Source organism: Primulina eburnea, chromosome 5 (assembly GCF_022965805.1).
Source record: "Primulina eburnea isolate SZY01 chromosome 5, ASM2296580v1, whole genome shotgun sequence".
NCBI lineage: Eukaryota > Viridiplantae > Streptophyta > Magnoliopsida > Lamiales > Gesneriaceae > Primulina > Primulina eburnea.
In genome coordinates, this window is record NC_133105.1 from 4,634,952 (window position 1) to 4,653,955 (window position 19,004).

At 36.2% G+C, this 19,004-nt stretch overlaps 3 protein-coding genes across 9 annotated transcripts; 2 read left to right on the forward strand and 1 right to left on the reverse strand.

Annotated features, from left to right (window-relative positions):
• Positions 1-1,266: 1,266 nt before the first annotated feature.
• Positions 1,267-1,767, forward strand: LOC140831896 (uncharacterized). The gene has a single exon (XM_073195608.1). The coding sequence runs from the start codon at positions 1,267-1,269 to the stop codon at positions 1,765-1,767; it is 501 nt and encodes a 166-aa protein (XP_073051709.1).
• Positions 1,768-3,908: 2,141 nt separating this feature from the next.
• On the reverse strand, positions 3,909-5,531 carry LOC140831647 (uncharacterized). Of its 5 annotated transcripts, none has more exons than XM_073195393.1 (3): positions 5,379-5,531; positions 4,461-4,637; positions 3,909-4,324 (listed from the first exon to the last, which is right to left on the reverse strand). In XM_073195393.1, the coding sequence occupies exons 2-3, from the start codon at positions 4,629-4,631 to the stop codon at positions 4,253-4,255; spliced, it is 243 nt and encodes an 80-aa protein (XP_073051494.1). In that variant the 5' UTR covers positions 4,632-4,637; positions 5,379-5,531; the 3' UTR covers positions 3,909-4,252. The 5 variants fall into 5 exon arrangements, with proteins under 5 accessions (XP_073051494.1, XP_073051496.1, XP_073051495.1 ...); XM_073195395.1 differs by having other exon boundaries at positions 4,461-4,632; positions 5,379-5,505; XM_073195394.1 differs by having other exon boundaries at positions 4,461-4,632; positions 5,219-5,470.
• A 1,571-nt stretch (positions 5,532-7,102) lies between these two features.
• Positions 7,103-18,833, forward strand: LOC140832554 (uncharacterized). 3 transcript variants are annotated; one of them, XR_012118135.1, is made up of 21 exons: positions 7,103-8,154; positions 10,526-10,611; positions 10,834-10,918; positions 11,036-11,208; positions 11,284-11,367; positions 11,601-11,972; positions 12,425-12,485; positions 13,619-13,709; positions 13,870-13,976; positions 14,044-14,292; positions 14,405-14,652; positions 14,731-14,961; positions 15,060-15,266; positions 15,368-15,421; positions 15,506-15,571; positions 15,663-15,803; positions 15,886-15,939; positions 16,360-16,419; positions 16,494-16,889; positions 16,970-17,847; positions 17,971-18,833. XR_012118135.1 is itself a non-coding variant. In XM_073196638.1 (20 exons), the coding sequence occupies exons 1-20, from the start codon at positions 7,308-7,310 to the stop codon at positions 17,135-17,137; spliced, it is 3,780 nt and encodes a 1,259-aa protein (XP_073052739.1). In that variant the 5' UTR covers positions 7,103-7,307; the 3' UTR covers positions 17,138-18,833. The 3 variants fall into 3 exon arrangements, 2 of the variants coding, with proteins under 2 accessions (XP_073052739.1, XP_073052740.1); XM_073196638.1 differs by having other exon boundaries at positions 16,970-18,833; XM_073196639.1 differs by having other exon boundaries at positions 14,053-14,292; positions 16,970-18,833.
• Positions 18,834-19,004: the final 171 nt, after the last annotated feature.

The window sequence follows — 19,004 nt, forward strand, 5'->3', positions numbered from 1 at the left end:
TTATCTCAATAAACTATGTTCCTTATTATTATAACTTTAGTGTGTGCTGCATCTTTAATTATACCAATGTGCATACATGTTTTCAAGGTGTGAGAATAGTGGGGTATGAAATCTTGTGTCATGCGCTACAAATTGAATGCGAGCATTGGTTTCATTTCTCCCACTTTGAACAAATAATTTTGAAATGACAAAATAAATAATTAGAATTATATTTCAAATATCCAGCGGTGGTCCTTCCATTTAGGGATGGTAATGGAGCGGAGCGGGGCGGGTTTGTCATTGATCCTCGAATTCCATCCCCACTCCCATACCTTTCCCGATATCCGTTTTTTCGGGTTCGCGGAATCCCCAAACCCGAAACTTCGGGGATCAACTTCTCATCATCGTCCTCATCATCGTTTAAAAAATATTAATATGACAAAATAATGACGGATTCAAGATATTTTTTCAAACCAAAACTTATTATTATCTATTATTATTAGTGATACTATTAATATTAATATCAACATTACTAATAATAATATTATTAATATTTTAAAAAATAATAATATTATTATATTATTGATACTAATAATATTATTATTTTATTATTGATATTATTTTCGGGGCGAGTTAGAGATGATGATAGTAATCTCATACATATCCCGAACTACAGTCGGAGATTTAAAAAAATCCCCGAACTCGAAGCCAAAACCGAAAAAATCGGGGATCTCGGTCCCTGTTTCGGGGTTACCCTATGGGACCCTAAACTCGTGAGAAAAGTTGTAATCCCTATCCACGAGCATGATAATTTTTTTTAGATTATATGCTCAAATTTACAGTATTATGGTTTCAATATTATTTTTAAATGTATGATTATTTCAAATACAAGATATTTTTAACTATGTCACGCACCTCCCAAAAATATTTTTGACAAGGTTACCAGAAATTGGCATTTTAATACCACAGGACAGTATGCATTATCGTATAAATTATCAACCTTTTGGTGTCTCTACTTTTGATGTGTAATAATTCACATGGAGACACGAGTCTTTATGACAGTATTCAAATTTCAACTTAGTTTTGAGCGTGCCTGTCTATCCATGCCTACATGTATATAAGAAAACCAATGCCAAGATTTGGCACATTTTATTTTTCAAATCGAGAAAGCACACACCAAGACCCGAAAAAACATAAAGAGAAGAAGATTTATAAAAAAAAAAATTCATGGGAAGCAGATGTGATCATCACAGCAAAAACTTCCACCAAAAAACCATTTTCTTGCCAATGTTTTGCCGTTTGTCAATCAAAGACATCAAAGTAAACAATCACCGGAAAGATCAGACATCAGTGGAAGAACCTGCATCACCCAAAGTCAGTTGCATAGGACAAGTCAAGAGAAACAGCAGAGTGCTTGGCCACCCCGCTCTATCAGCCAACCACCACAAGTCGACCAACCCGAGAAAACTCTTTTCTAGCAAAACCATTTTGCCCACAACCACCAATATCGGAGCCAAAAGTGGAATCAGAAGCTGCAGAACAAACGCAGAGACGGCGATTATAAAGTTAAAGACTAATGGCCGTGGTGAAGGTTGTGTTAAGGTGGTGGATATAGGTGACCTTGATCCGCCTTTGCCAGTGGTGCATAGGGCGGCACCGCCGCTAGGGGTCGGCCAGGATGAGATAAATATCTGGAAGAGAAGGTGCAACGGCGTGGCTCTAAAACACTTGCAGGTTCAACAGATTCATTTGCTAAACTACAATTTTCCACCTAGGCCACCGGTTTGATGATATATACCTTACATAATATATATAACATATAAGAATTCAGATGTAACCTCTTCTCTTAATTATTTCATAGTTTTTACTTTTTCAGTTTTTGTTACTTGTTAGACAAAATTCAACCAAATGGGCTGATTGAAAACACTAAACAGGGAGTCGTCAAAACATGCATACTTCAAAGTGGCGGAGCCAGGATCTTGGTTCAGTATAGGCAACAATATATTATAATTAATAAAGAAAAAAAAACAATGATTAATCGACATCTAAAAATAATGTGTCATAAAGTTTGAACACAAATTACGCACAGCTAGTAGCATTGAAAACAATTGAATGATCGACAAACATTGAACGAAAAAACGAACCTAAAATTTGGTAACATTTTGGATTTTTTAGAGATTATGAAAGATGAAAGCAATAATTAAAATGAATTTGAATGATTGTTAATCAAAGTATATGACGTTCATGTCTCGAGAAGAGAAAACACATTAAGGAGGCTATAGAGTATATACTTGGATACTAATAACATGTAAAAAATGGAGTCTAAAATTTGGGTTTACAAAATATTAAAAAAAAAAATTGGATCAGTATAGACAGCTAAACATATAATAATAACTTACACAAATTAAAAATTTAGACATAAATAAATATATATATATATATATATACATAAACATATAAAAAAAAAAATTTGGCCCAGTGTAGGCACAAGCCCACACTGGGCCTGAGCTGGCTCCGCCAGTGCTTCAAACCAGTTATCGATACATACTCGAATTCAAACAAAGTGATTTTTTGTTTTGGTTTAAGACAAGAAAAGTAGTTTTAACATTAACAGTAGACAATAAGGTTACGTTTAGCGTTTTACAAGTGAAAAAATTTAAAGTATGTATTCGATTAAGATCTTACATCTTTAAAAATACTATTGTAAAGCTTTTTAATTTTTTTAAAATGTTAAAAAAATACATTTTTAATTAACAATTGAGAAATGTTTTAGAAATGAAAAAAATAATTGAAATCAAAACATGTTGCTTTTTAATCAATTTTTTTTTTACAAAATAATAGAGAAAATTGCGGAAAATCGAACAATTATACAATATTTGTCTTATGTAACACGTTGGGATTTGACCAATTCCTATTAGGAAGGCTGTATCCCGCGGTGGGTGGTGGCTCTCGCACGCATATTTCTTCTTAAAACAACTTTTGAAACTTTTCGTAAAAAGTTTGTAAAAATATTTTTATATAAAAAAAAAGTTTCATAAGTATCTGTCAAAATAGAGCCTTACATATAAAGAACAACTTGACATTTTACTAATGCCAGGATATATTATAAGCAGCATAAAATCCTCAAACTTATTGCAGCATGTCAATTTGTCTAATTCCTACAAACTCACTAGTCATGGGATTGAGTAAGTCAGCTTGGGGAACCTACCTGTTGCTTAAATAAAAAAAATAAAAAAAAAGGACTTATCTTTTTTGACATACTAGAAATAAGCCATCCAACAATCCACAATGTACAGAAAAATTAATGTTCCAATCTCATTCGCAATCATCAACCGGCCATGGGACTGGTAAATATCTCTCCATTTGTATGAATATTCAACAAAATTTCCACTGATCAGGTGTTAGTGTATGGATTAACAAATCAGTTTTAATGCCCTAGAGACAAAGAGCATAGGCTATATAACACCCAGGGACGATATCCAGCTTCAAGTTTGAGTGTGAATAAATGTTTTTTCAAGTAAAATAATAAATAAAAATTACCATAAAATTGTTATGATTGATTGTTTTCTAGAAATCTACAAAATAATATAATAAAAACAAGCTTATTGTCAATTAATATGTCATATACATATATATATATTGATTCAAAAAAGGAGGAGGAAGTCTTCTGTTGTGAAAAACAGTTGCTCAAACGAGCTTTTCAGTACACTACGGTTGATGCATCAATTAATAGCAATTTCAGACTTCCATCTTCGAGTCTTCTCCTTGTTAATGTGTAAAATTTATAGCTTGTGCATTTTGTAGAAATGGTGGTGAAAGAAAGTGTCCTCAATGAGAAGAATATCGGGTAGCCATTCTTGGATAAAGGAAACTTTAATACGTTCTTAATACTTAAATGAGAACTTATTTGCAGAAACTCATACAGCGCATTGGTGGGATAGGAACGCCAACAAAGATGAGATAGATACGGTTGTGGATCGATCCGAATCACATAAAATTTCCCGAACATAAGTTCCCTCCAGCTTGAAACATAAACATTAAAAACTCTTGCAAAAAACTCTGAAATTACGTTTGTTTACTGGATTTGAACAAACGGCCAGAATATTCTTTAGCTAATCTGTCAACGAATTCCCATAAAAAATACTTAAACTCGGGACTTTGTTTTCCACACAGAAGATGACAGGTGATGCAGTCTCATAATCATAAGGAAATACCAAAGCCCAGTTCCTACTTTCTTCCTCTGTTAAGCCTCTGCAATACCAAAGCCCAGTTCCTACTTTCTTCCTCTGTTAAGCCTCTGCAAGTGATAGTTGATGCTACCCCAAGGCTTTCTTTTATTAGCAGTCTGCAGAAAGGGGATAGAAATGGTAAGTCACTAGCACGAAGCCCCGACATGAAGATAATTTTACTGGAGCACGAAACCAAATTCTCTACGAAAATTGCCAAGGGGAAGTTGAATAAAATGTTCACATTGCACTTACCTGAGCATCCATGCAAGCACTCAAAAGTGACTTCTGCCGAGTACATTTTTCATCGTTGCCTTGGCTTAGAGCCAAACAACTAAGAAATGAAACCATTTCTCTCATACAAGGTTTTTGAAGATTGCCGAACTTTTTTGGATTAATATACAACGTACCAGCTTTCCTGCCCATTCTACCCTAATCGATGCCAAAAAGATTTAAACACAAGCAGTGTTATGGAAAAAAAGAAAAAACAAACCCATTGGACATGGACTGGTAATACTTGTGCTTCACCCAAGTATTGGAGAACGGTGCACATTTTCATCTCACGATCAAGTAATACTTGTGCTTCACCCAACCCAAAGTAGACCATTTCCAATCTTCTACTATAGTTGTGTTACATCTCAACTAAATAAACATATACCCACAATCAAATGAACTGTATTAGACAAACACGTACCACAATCTTCACCCAACCCAAACATCTCAACTAGACAAACATGTACCCAACCCAAAGTAGACCATTTCCAGCCTTTTACTGATGCCGTCCAACAATCAAATGAAGCCAAAGATTTGCACCAGTAGCGGACTTAATTTCTTATCATATCTAGAACTGTTTACTCAAGAGAAAATAACAATCCATGACCTCCACATCAAGATTTGAACATTATCATTAAAAAAAACATCGAGATTTAACCTTCGTGGCACATTTGGCCCTCCTAATCATCTACAGAGTTGCAATCAGTTGGAAGAAGATTAGATTTTTTCAAAAAACGAACCTTCAAAGTAATCTTGTGCTGTGATCGCTCCCACCCATCAATAAAGAAGCATTGAAACAGCAGGAGATTAAAATTGAGAAATCAAAATATCATTGTAGCTCGAGCTCGTGAAATTTTGTTATCGTGACCTTGAAACAAACAAACGGTTGCAAATTCTCACCTTGTGGGGCTTCGAAATGGAGATCGACCTACTTGGCCGACAAGATATGAAAATAGCTGGTGAACGACGCCTGGAGCTCGACTCCGGGTCGATCGTTTTCTTATTATCTTGGGTCGGGTAAATTTGGGCCAGGCTGAATCCTCTTGGGCCAGAGGAACATAAAGATTGGTTATTTTGGTTTTGATCCAGTTTTAGTTTGAAGTTGCAATCTGATTAATTTGATTTTTTCTTTTTAAAATTTAGTTTTATTTTCTCCTTTAAAGATCAGAATATAATTATACTATTGTACAAATTTATTTTTGAAGTTTTATTACCCAATTAATTACTCTCCAACGTACTCGTATTTCGTAAGCTAGTTTTGCATTTTTTTTAATATATATTTTTTTATAATATCCGTATTTATGTAAAATAATTAGATTTCAGATTATAATTTTTGAATAATTTTTTGTGTTGGCGAATTTTTTAATCAAATTTATTATGTTTATGTTTCGTTTTTAAGGTAAAAGGATTTTTCATAAATGATTTTTTTAACAAATAAAATTTCCATGTTTATATTTTTATTGTTTTTAATATGGATGATGATTTTGTTTTTTATTAGAGAGGGAATTTTGGGGAAAAAAATCAATCTCTCAGTGTAACAGATATATAATAATAACTAGTAACCGTGGCACACGTGTTGTGTGTGTCCTGAATACATGTGATTAATATATTAAATATTCTGATACTACAACATATTGACATCACAACATAGAGATAAAAGTTTATTTTTCACGGTGGCTAGTTTGGAGAAAAATAATATTATTTTTCATGTGAGCAATTTTTTATGACGATAAATATAATATTATTTGTTAAGAAAAAATAAAATATAAAAAATGAGAAAGAGTAAAATAGGAAAGAAAACTCCGAAGCTCGTATTATCACATTCACACTGCACCCATATACGGGTCAAAGACCGAGCCAATGACACGAAAACACGCAATATTCCTACGGGCTCAGAAGTCGCATCTCTCGATACCGAAAGAATCGGCGCTTTCTAAACCCGCAAAGGAACCGCTGTTCGCCAACGCGACTCTGTCTGTGTCACTCGAAAAAAACCCGAAATACGTACCCAAAAACGGATCCACTAAAGCCAACTGACCCTCCCACTAAATTTAAATAAAAAAGCAGGCCCAAACATTTACCCCCAAAATCGACAAGAAACCCTAACCCTAGCCGCATCCTCCAACCAAAAGCACACTCAAAACAGACACGTGATAATCTTCTCCGCGACACCCTTCTCTCTTCTGAATCTGCAGAAGGCGAATCGAATTAGGTTAGTTTTTGTTAAGGATTTGGGGAAATTTTTTAGGGTTTGGTTCGAGGAAAATGTATTTCAGCGACGGTCGGAAGCGGCGATGGGCGAGATGACCGGTGGAGGCGGAGGCGGAGGCAGAGGTAGACGCCAGTGGCGTAGAAAAACGATGGCCGGTGGTAGGGGTACCACCGAGACCAAGATTGATATTAATACCAATCATAACAAGTGCCCTAATTCCAATTCCGAAATTACCGAAACGCCCCCGAGTTTTCCAAATATTACTGAACTGCCCCCGACGTTTACAGCTGAGCTTGATTTCTACACTCATGCTCGTAAAGCACTATCCTTTCGCCCTCCCTTCCTTTCAGACGAGTCACAGACATCTACAGCTTCAGTTTCCGGTGCTAATGGTTTACCCAATGGACTGACACATTTGTTGAGTAGGCATTCCGATGGTCGTAAAAGGCACAAGAAGCCGCATTCTGGCGCGGATAAAAAGTCCTCAGCCCCCAGGCAGCCACGCGCAGGCATTCTTTGGACTGAGACTGATGAGTACTTTCGAGAATTGACGATTGAGGATATCGAAAGGCTGGAAGAGGTCTCAGTTGGGTTTTCATGGCAATGAAAAGTGTTTTATGATTCCATGTTTGGATAATGATGACAGTGTTCGTCGACGATATGATGCATTAAATGAATTGCTTATGCGGTTCCGTGATAATGATGACTCGAGTATAGCTAATGCAAATGAATTGAATAGGAATGGGATGGTTAAGGAGATGTTGGTGAAAGAAAAGAACGAGCAAGACTCCATGGATGTGGATGGCGACCAGGGATTAAATGGCAATCTACTAATCAATGATGAAAATAATGGAGAGAAGAGAGAAAACAATGAGAAAAAACTTTCTTCTTTTAGTGGTGTAGAATGGATTTTAGGATCAAGGAATAAAATTTATTTGGCATCAGAGCGTCCTTCTAAGAAAAGGAAATTGCTAGGGACAGATGCGGGCTTGGAGAAGCTCCTTGTGGCTCGTCCAATTGCAGAGTTAGATTATGTCTGTCATTATTGTAGTTATGGTGAAAATGGTGACCCCTTGAATTGCTTAATCAAGTGTAGTTCTTGTGGGATGGTGGTACATCAGAGGTGTTATGGGGTTCAAGAAGAGGTCAATAGTTCTTGGCTGTGTTCGTGGTGTAAATTTAAGGATACTCTGGGTTTAACTTCGGAGAGGCCATGTTTGCTTTGTCCAAAACAAGGTGGTGCCCTGAAGCCTGTGTGTAAAACAGGTTTTGGGAGTGAGGATGAGAGCTCCGAAGTTGAGTTTGCTCATCTGTTTTGCTGCCAGTGGATTCCTGAGGTCTATTTGGAGAACACTAGATCAATGGAACCGATTATGAATTTGGATAAATTAAAGAACGTGAGAAGGAAGTCGGTTTGTACTTTGTGCAAGGTTAAATGTGGTGCCTGTGTCTGGTGCAGCAACGGTATGCTTTACTGATTTCTTATGTTACACCCTCCATTTTCTTGTTGGATGTCAGGACAGCAAATATTTGTGATGTGCTATGGCTTCTTAGTGCGTTCACATATTGGACAGTTGGACTGCTCCCTGTTTTGTCATTTGATTCTTGTTTTATGTTATTAGTTCACTACTTGATCTAATAGAGAAAGCTCTGCCACTTTCCGATCTAATATTTTGTACTGAGACTGATTGAAAATAATTAATAAAATAGAGATTGACATTCATTTTTCAAAAATTATATTTCTCCTCTATTTCCCTTAATTTACTTTTCCTACAAGTAGCGCATGTTTCTTTTGGGGTAAGTGGCAGCCTTTACAGTAACTTTGAATACTTATTGCTTACTGACCTTGCAAATGATTTTCAATTGTTTGTGAAAGTAGCTTTTAGATGCAAAAGGCTTGGCCGTCTTGGATCCTATAATCGCTCTCCTCTAACCTGTTTTAACGTCAGGCCTGCTGAAACAACTGGCCCACAGTTTTTTAAGTGTATGATACTAATGTTTCCGTAAATGGTGGGTTGCTAATAAAATTTGCATCACATCTTGCAAAAGTCTGTTGGCCGTCAAGGAAAATGCAAACAAAATATCTAAAACTAGAAGGATTTGGTACATCAGTTTTAATCATGCTGTGGTAATTGTCCGTGTGTAGCTGTTTCAATTTTAAAATGGTTCCGTGGTAAGATCCTTTAAATAGTCTACCCTTTTTCCCCATGTGAATGGGCTGGACACACAACATTTCTTTGTTATTTGGCTAAATAAAAATTCGGAGTTATAAGAGTTTCCAGAAGCTGGCATGATCGACATAGATTGTTTGTTTCTAGAGATATTTCTGGTTTTAATCGTTCGAGAGAATAAAAAATTACAGCAGTGTCTCCTCTCCTGAGAAAAAATTTAACCTATATGAAGGAAATTAAATTTAAATGCTTGGTGCATCATGATTCCACTGAAAAGCTTTGGCGGCTTCATTAGTTCATTTGTGTTTGAAGCTCGTGTGTGCAGTTTTTATCTGTTTGAATTTGTTAGGTAGGACATGACAATGATGATCTCCATATATCTATGCTATATATTAAGCTAGAGCACCCAATAATAACTTTTTTTGGTGAAGCCTTTTTCAATATTCCGAAACTGCCCTTAGTTTACTTCTTTGTTCACACTTTTTTTTGTGCAAACTCTTTTCCAATTTTTTTCTTGCAACGATCCACAATTCATTCAACTCTTACAATTCATTTCATTTCTCATACAATATCATACAAAATAGAAAAATTCCACCGAAGATCTCAAATTCACAATCGATTCTATTGTTCTACAAAACTCTATTGAATTTATTTTTATATTTTGTGGACACTCATGTGTGCTACGGTTACTAGTTGATGTCATGCTTAATTATGGAATATGAAAAACTAAAATCAAATTGTAAATCACTTCTAATGGAATACTGAACCAAATGGGTGATAAAGGTTATCTAACTCTGTTTTGAAAGAAGTCTCACAGTCTAACTCTAATGTTGGATTCTTTCACTGTATATCTTTCTTTACGATGATCATCATTTGGTTTGTTACTTTACTTTGTATATTTAAAATTTTTGGAACCTGGACCATGTTGGCGGGCAGACAATTGATTTGATCTAGAACTTAAGGTCTACTCGAAGCATGTAACGAGTAATTACTTGTATGGATGAATATTTTTTAAGATTAAGTGCAGAAGTGGAGATATTATATGTACATATCTGTAGCATAAGCCTTTCTTTTTCATATTTATAGAATTTACTTAAAGTAGATTATGGATTAGTTTGTGTGGTTAAGGACTTAAGGTTCTTTTCAAATTTTGTATCTAAATTGTTTATACTGGTCGTGGAGGTCTTTTTTGTCTTTGAAGAACCCATTGCACCCCCTCCGTCTAAATTCAAATGAAGCTCTTGGATTTTGTTAAATCAAGGGTTTTTAAAAATTGTTCTTTGAAGGGGTTCTGCAGTATGTATACCCGAAGCTGTACTTCCGGGATGACATTCTACTGAACGGAAGTTAATTACCCGGTGGATTTTGTGGTTTGTTTGATATCATATCGTGCTCTGTAGAAGCCGTGTTTCCATGCGAGTTTATTCGTTGAAGCCACATGTGCCTCTTCCTCCTCGTTTAAGAGTCGAAGTAATTGACTAGAATGAAATAATTTAAGCTCCTTCTGTGATGATAGATATTGGTTCATTTAATTGCTTGCAATTAATTTGTTTGTCTGCTTGTTACTGACGAATTGTTCACTTGGTGTTTGTTAGGAGCTTGTACTTGCAATTAATTTGTTTGTCTGCTTGTTACTGACGAATTGTTCACTTGGTGTTTGTTAGGAGCTTGTAGAACCTCATTCCATCCAATCTGTGCCAGGGAGGCTACATATAGAATGGAGATATGGGGAAAACTTGGATGTGACGAGGTGTGTACTCTTGTTTTTTCAGTACTTTTGTTACTTTAATCTGTAAAACTGTAAGTTAACTATTTTGGGATTATGATTCCTATTGTTTTGTGGTTGTGGTTTTGAAAACAGCTCATTTTTTTGTTGCTAAAGCTAGCTCATTTATAGACCTCATAACATTTGCAGTTTTCCGTCTTTTCCTCTCCCTTTGTTCATGTCTTCTGGTTTTCCAATGTCTTTTAGGTTGAATTGCGTGCATATTGCTCTAAACATTCGGAAGTTCAGCATGATAGTAGCAGTCAAAATGCTGAAGATGTTTCTTCTGCAGGTGATTCTGTTTCTCATGTTAGTAAGCAACGACAGATGATTTCAACAGTAAATGAATCTCACAAGTTAAATATTACCCAAACAAATGATGATAAATTTTCTGTTGACACTGAAACAGCTGACAAGGATCTTAGTAAGCTGGATGATATTTTGATTGATAAAGAGGCTTTATTAGATAATAATGGACCAAGTTCTGGACCCCGTCATGTTGATAAGGAGGCGGTAGATAGGAATGACAATGAAGATATTAATGCATATGGTGCTCTCAATTTCACTTTTATACTGAAAAAGGTATTGTGAAGTAATGTAGGATAGCAAAATAATTCTTGTTGTTTTCTTAATAAGCCAATCATATGTTTTATGCAGTTGATTGATATGCGTAAAGTTGATGCAAAAGATGTGGCCTTAGAGATTGGTGTTGCACCGGGTTATTTGAACTCAATTTTAACTGTAATGTTCACATTTTCTTATTTTTCTTTTTTTTGTATTTTCTTTTTGCCGAGTGATTTGATTCAGTTGCAAGCTGAATATTGTAAATCCAGTATCGATAGAAAATTTATCTTTCTGGGTGATCAGTTGATGTATCTTTGATTCGATTTGCCTTTACATTTTTTTATCCTTTTTCATTTGCTTTTACTTGCTTTGCTTGTTTGCATTTTCTCATCTTGTTTTTCTTTGAGCAGGATAATCACATGGCTCCTGAATTACAATGCAAAATAGTTAAATGGATAAAAGACCATGCTCATATTGCTAGCTTACAGAAAACTTTGAAAGTGAAGATTAAACCGATAGTCGTACCCGATGCTGTTGTTGATGTAGCTGAAGGTGATAGTTCTGTTTCAGTTGAGAAATCTGATACTGCCGATACAGTTCCTGTTAAATCTGTTCCTCCCCGGAGAAGAACCAAAGGAAACATGAGGATTTCGGGAGACGAAAAATCAAGTAGAGGTAAGGAGAAAGTTGATTTAACCACCGAGCAAGGTGGTGATATGTGCGTTCGTGGTGGAGAGGATTTAAATGGTCCACTTGGGAAGTTTTTACCTGGTGTAACCAAGGTATTGTTGATGGCCTTTGTGTTTTAAAGGTTTCAACTTTTGGTGATAGAGTCTTGGTGCGATTCTGCGTTGCCTTTGTTAACCAAGTTTTTGTGTTGCGTGTCACATTTGTTTTTTCCAATTTTTATGGTGGTTGCAAATTGGAAGTGTCTCGTGAAAGAACGTAAGATTGATGAGAATTAACCCATCTGTTTAAAAGTCCCGTTTATGGCATGCAAGAGATCCAGTTAGACATCGATCACCTTCTTGGTTTCCTTTTATTACCTTTTAGTGCTGTGGAATTCTTTTCGGTTGTCTCTGATTCGTGGTCAGAAGTCTGAGTTTTTTCAAGGTTAATACTGCATCCAATGTAATGAAGGATGTCATTGTGCTAATTTCATTAAATCTATTCATATTTTTACTAATGTGATTTTGAACCTCTGAAGTTTCATCATATGCTTTCTGTTATGCAGGTGGTGATTGATCCTGTGCTGCCCGAAGATAGTTCATTGAGCGAACCCTTGAAAATTGAAGGTATGCTACTTAATCCAGTGTGTGATGGTCGTGTTAGAAGATAGGGGGTTGATGTTACACATTTAAATTTAAACAGCTGTTGAAAGTGGTACTGATTTGAAATCTACTCTGATGAAACGTACTTCTCTGCTGCATTTAATTTGTAATTTGTGATACTTTTCTTAATATGGTTACTGTATTTTATCAGAAGTGATAGATGTGCATAGTTGCAGTGAGTATGTCAAGTATCATCGCCATTAAACAACCACAAGTAAATTGACCCCAGCATTGTTGAAATATCATTTATGGCAACCTTCTCCAACTATTCCCGATTCTGTTTTATGGCAACCTGGTGCTGAATATTCAGACATTTCCTACCTCTTGTTTCCTTTATCAGTCTAAACAAGAATTGTATATTGAGCAAATTAAAACCCTTGGCAGCTGTGCTGTTTCTGTCAAATGAGGATTTTTTTCAAATAATAAAGTTTTATTTTATGAAGTCTTAATTTGGTGAAAGAGTCCTTTAAAAAAAGATTCAGCGAAAGAGGAGAGTAAATCAATTACTATTCTGATCTAAGCTCTTCACAAGGAATTTTTTTTTCCTGTTGTATGTTTAATGCACCTGCTACTACTCTCTGGACCCGGATAACAGTGTATCCTCTTTTCCTCCTGTTTTATATTGATACTGTCACAAATGTGGTTTGATTTATTCTTCCTCGTGAAAATGGTGAATAAATGGTACCTGGATGTTATTGAATTTTCTGTATCTACAATATATCTAAGTATTTTATATTAATGTTCGGAATTTCTATTTTGTTGTTAAGAAGCTTATGTATTTCTATTTACAAAGGAGCCTTCAAGAATAACTTAGCAGAATAAAACAGATGATCATTGAAGTTCATTCTCGTCCTTTCGTGCTATTTTTATGGTTTCTTTCTTAGCTAAATTATGAGTCCTTGAGTTTCTTTCGCGATGAATCCTTGAGTTTCTTACGCCAGATTTATCACTGTTGAATTTGTGTTTCAGCTTTGTTGGGACTGGTATATTAATATTTTATGATTTTCTCAGCGAGTTCTGTTTGTTGAGAACTCTTTCTTCCACTCTCTCAAATTGTTTGCCTACTTCTTACATACCTTGACTGTTTGCTATGACAGATGAGATGTCGAAGGATTTGTCCCAGTGTCATGGTCTAGCTCGGGAGATTCAAAAATCAAAGCAGATGACTACTCACTCACTCTTGGTGACGTAAGCGTTGAATGGTTGAATGAACCATTTTTTATTGGAATATGTCTACTGTGTGATTAGGTGTAGGTGTCTTAGGGCCTTAAATTTTATTTCCATTTTATTTTTCAGTTCTTTAAGATTATTTTGATAGTCTTGGACATAATCTATCTTTGTTCTGTAGAAATGGGGAATTTGTGACCGGTTCATATGTGCATCCATTTATCTACAACAAATTGTTGCAGACAGAGAATGTCATGCTTGAGAAGACTCTGGATTACGAGTCTTCAGGTAAGATTTTGTCTGTTTTTCCTGTATTTATCCATGGGGCCAAATGGTTTCTCACTAAATCTGGCAGATTTGACAGACCGAGAAGTTTCACAGTTCGAAGCATCTTCTAGTTCTGGCCACTGTTGTCATAATCATAGCTTGCGGGCAACTTCTGGCGGTGGGCTATCTGAATCTGACAGAGAAAGTCTTGACCAATTGATCAAGGCGAGAAATCTAAGTATGCTGAAATTGTCTCCTGAAGACGAAGTGGAAGGGGAACTTATTTATTATCAGCAAAAGCTCCTTAGCAACGTTGTTACAAAAAAACACCTATGTGGTCCGTGCTCTGTCACATTTTCTCACCTTTTTATTTGGAGACTTGTCGCTTTTCTTGTTACATGCTTATCAAGGATGTAACTGAATTTATTTCCCTGCTGTTCTGTGTCCAGATGATTTGGTGATGAAGGTTGTTAGGAGTCTTCCTCAGGAGCTTGATGTTGTAAGAAATAAAAAATGGGATGCTGTGTTAATTTGCCAATATAATCATGAGCTTAGGGAAACAAAAAAGCAAGGCAGGAAAGAGCGTCGGCATAGGGAAGCTCAGGCTATATTGGCTGCTGCAACTGCTGCAGCTGCTGCTTCATCTAGAATTTCATCATTTAGGAAAGATACGCTCGAAGAATCTGCACACCAGGAGGTTATCCTTCTGCTTAAAATTTTTACTTGCGATTGTTGTTTTTCTGTATATAACATTTATTTTTATTTTCGTATTCAGGAACTTTTGAAAGTGAATGCCTTTGATTTAAGGCCTGAGGTTAACTCTCAATTGAATCCTCGAGTGAAAGAGACTCTTTCTATGTCTGCTGTTGCAAGAAGCTCACTAGATACAACATATGATACTTTCAATTTAGCTTCAGATATTTCGAAAGAACTTCCCAGAACCTGTGATATATGTAGACGTTCTGAGACAATTTTGAACCCAATTTTAGTTTGTTCCAGATGCAAGGTATTTTCGTAGTTCTGTAATTTTTATTTGTGAAGTAGCATTCTTATTTAATGTTCCGAATAGTATTATCGTGTTAATCACCTTCCTTTGCCTCATAGGTTACAGTACATTTGGATTGCTATTGTAGCATCAAAAGCTCAACGGTGCCATGGCATTGTGAATTATGTGAAGAATTATTTTCTTCTCAAGGACCTGGAGCTTCGACAACATACTCATTGTTTGCGGAATGTGTTTTATGTGGTGGTACCGCCGGTGCTTTCAGGAAGTCAGAAGATGGTCAATGGGTACACGCCTTATGTGCTGAAGTAAATCTTTCTTTTTTCTGCCTAAAAAAATTATTTTACTTTCTTGGTTCTATTTTGCATTCTCCTCATAGTTTGTGCATTGTCATTTGTTATCAATGTAGTGGGTGTTGGAGGCAACTTACAAAAGAGGACAAGTCAATCCTATCCAGAGACTGGTAGGTGTATTTTGATTTTGGGTTTATTTCTTCTTTTGCTCCTTGACTGCATATGTGAAGTTTAATACGTGGTTATTTTTTCAGGAAACTCTCTGCAAGGGAGTTGATTCTTGCATTGTTTGCTCTCGAAAACAGGGTGTCTGCCTTAAGGTGAAGATATATACATATGTGGATTGTCACACATGTTCTTAACCTTGGTTTTCGTCAATGTCGTTATTTGTGTTTTTTTAATTATGTACAGTGTAGTTATGGTCACTGTCAGACCACATTTCATCCTACTTGTGCTAGAAGTTCTGCTTTCCACATGACGGTGCATACTGTTGGGGGCAAGGCGCAACACAAGGCATACTGTGAAAAGCATAGTTCAGAGCAGAAAGCCAAGGTATTTTATTTTATTTTTTTCAGCCAAATTTAGATGCCATAATGGTTTATATTTTAAATTTAATTTTGATTTTTTTGTCCAGGCTGACACTCAAAGGAATGGGGCTGAAGAGATTAAGAGTCTTAAGCAAATTAGGGTAAGTGACCATGGCTTCCTTTTTTTGTGGTCGTATCTGCTTCTAGTTTTTCTGCCATCCTAAATGAAAATATATGATTTTTTTTAGTTGGGCAATTGATAGAACATACAGTAATATAATGATATTTATCTGTGAGATTATAACTCGTGCTCTTTTCATTTATAATCCCTGACACTTCTTGTTTTATCTGGATTTCATGGACATAATTGATCTTAACTGAACCTTTAGTGTGTGGCAAGGATAATATTTGATAAAACTGTGTGCCTATGTTGTTTTAACCAACTCTGGGCTATTTAATGGGCTACACTTTTACAGGGGAAGGGAATTTGGGTTTGAATCAAATTTCCTATATTCAGGTTCTCTCTTTTATGTTTTTATAACTTACATAGGACTGACTTTATCCACGTTTGCGTTTGGCAGGTTGAACTGGAAAGATTGCGCCTTCTATGTGAAAGAATAATCAAAAGGGAGAAATTGAAGGTAAGCTCTGCATGTGTTCCGCGCAACCATACCTGTGGAGTACTAAAATTTTCTTCCGCTTTTGTACTTTTCAGCGTGAATTGGTTACTTGCTCACATCATATTCTTGCTTCAAGTCGAGACTCTGTCCTATCTGCTTTGGCTCGTCACCCTTTTTATCAGCCTGAAATGAGTTCGGAATCAGCTACAACCTCAATCCAAGGTTACACAGATGGCTACAAATCAGGCAGCGAAATAGTACAAAGATCAGACGACATAACGGTCGATAGCACAGTTGCAGGTAAAAGGCGAATTAAAATTTCCATCTCCATGGACAACCAAAGACCAGCCTACAGTTCTGCATCCCAAAACCTTCATTTAACAAAACCTATGGAGAGGGTTTCAGTTTCTGGGAAGCAAACTCCACACAGAGATTCTGTTGTGCCTCGAAATCCTTCAGATGATGTGGAAAAGCATTATAAGTATAATAAAGTAAGTGTCGTTATGGTAGTTGATGTGATTCAGATTATTTTGTATCGTTATAGCGTTATTTATTTTCGATATTTATGCAGCATACTGAAACTTTCGAAAAAGAGCTTGTAATGACCTCAGACCAAGCATCCATGAAGAATCAGCGGCTACCTAAAGGATTTGTTTATGTTCCGGTTCAGTGCCTTTCTAAGGACAAGGAAACTGTTCCAGATGCATCTTCTGGTGAACCTATGGAACGTAATGTGTAGATTCATCATCGTCTTGGATCTGAGGCGCCTAGCAGTTGTGAGCAAAGTCCTAATCCAGAACAGTACCTGCCTTGGCACAGCAATGTTTTTTTCGTGCCATTAATGGCTGATTTAGTGCTGAAATGGACTGAGCATGTGATCGGTTCAGGAAGTTGGGCATTATTGTTGTATATGCATTATCAAAGCATACTGTACAGCGGAAAGGGATTTCTTCCCATTTCATGTATTTCAAGCAGCTCAATTGGTCAAGTCACGTTACTTGTTTTCTAGTCTTCTTAACCCTCTTAGATTAGTTGTAGTTTCTTTCTCCATGTTAGAAAGGGCAATGAGTTTCTGCTTCTTGTAATTGTATAAAGCCATTCGATGGAGTACCTTTTATAGACTCTGTAAAAGTTAGTGTATATATTCAATTCTCCATTAAAAGCAATTAGCTTACCTGGCAGCAGAATACTCCCAGCATGATAAATTCAATTCATACTTTTGCTGTGAGACTAGAGTGTGATCTGGTTTTGACTTGTCTCTTATAGATGCACCACATCCTTTCTGTCCGGTTTCTGGTTTTCGTATTGCCAGAAGTAAGTTGATTGATGTTTTTGTTTTCTTATATTCGAAGAGATTCAAATGGCCGTTCAGTGTCCTCCTACACTGGCATGCTTCACAATGTTTATAGTTGCTGTTTTGATATTTCATGAACCGGGGCTCCCATTGAGGTGATCCTTCTTTACTTTATACGCCCCCTTCTTTTCTCTCTCTTTTTACCAATTAGCTAATATGTGTCTCCATTGTAATATTTTTGGTTTTTGACTATTTGAATACTAGTTTTGCAACTGCAGGCTCAAGTTATTCATTTGTTCGACCCTCCTTGGTCGCACGGGAGTCATTTGAATGCTCTTCAAGTTGTTTTTCTGTTAGATATTTGCATCCAATGCTCAGTTTCATGAACATCAACGAATAGCACTTGGGCAGGAGATGGTTTGAATTATGATAGTTTGAGCAATCCTTTAGTCCATCACCTTGTGGCACACAGTAAAGGTATGGCATCATTTTGCGTTGCATTTATTTTTTTAGAGGCATCGCTTTCAACTGGTGATTGGATGTTTGGCTAGAAGCCTAGAATCGAACTTGTAGTCTCACTCGGGAGCCGGGTTGTATATGTTAATCGGAAGGATCTCTTTCAACTGGTGATTGGACCTGCTGTTAAATTGCACGAGTCCTGTTCTTGATGAGATGACGTTATTTTCTTCTTCTTTTGTTACATGTTTAGTAACATGAGCGGTAGATGCTATGGATGCAAATTATCTGGCAGACGGGCAGAATTTATTGTCAGTCTTCGGATGCCGACTTTCTCGCATGTGGTCCTATGCTTGTCTAGCAGTGTTTTATGAGGCGGCGTTCGATCTCTCTCTCTCGCTGTCAACGATTTTCAGTATTTTGAGCTACTGGTCGAGTTAATCTTCAACCCTTGCTCCTTTTTTTTAAAAGGGACGTTGAATTGTTGCGTCCAAACTTGGTATACAGTCCCAGTGGAGTTTGATGTTATCTGCACGAGTTTAAAAGACAGCGGAGAGTGGTGCTGCGATTAGCTAACTTGGCTTCTGTGCTTAGGATATACTCTTTTAGGGAAGTAAAACTTTGGTTAAACTAGATCAAACCGATTAATTCGGAAATTCGATTCTTACTTTTAAAAAATTGGCTCAATTTGTTTATTTTGCTTATGATTATCGTTATAAAAATTGGTTAAATCTATTTACTAATTATTGAGATAAAAAAAACATTATTGATAAAATCGGAAGTGATGGCTTTGTTTTTTTAATAAATATAAATCCAATCGAATGTTTTTAGTAAACGTTCTAATTTTCAATTTTTT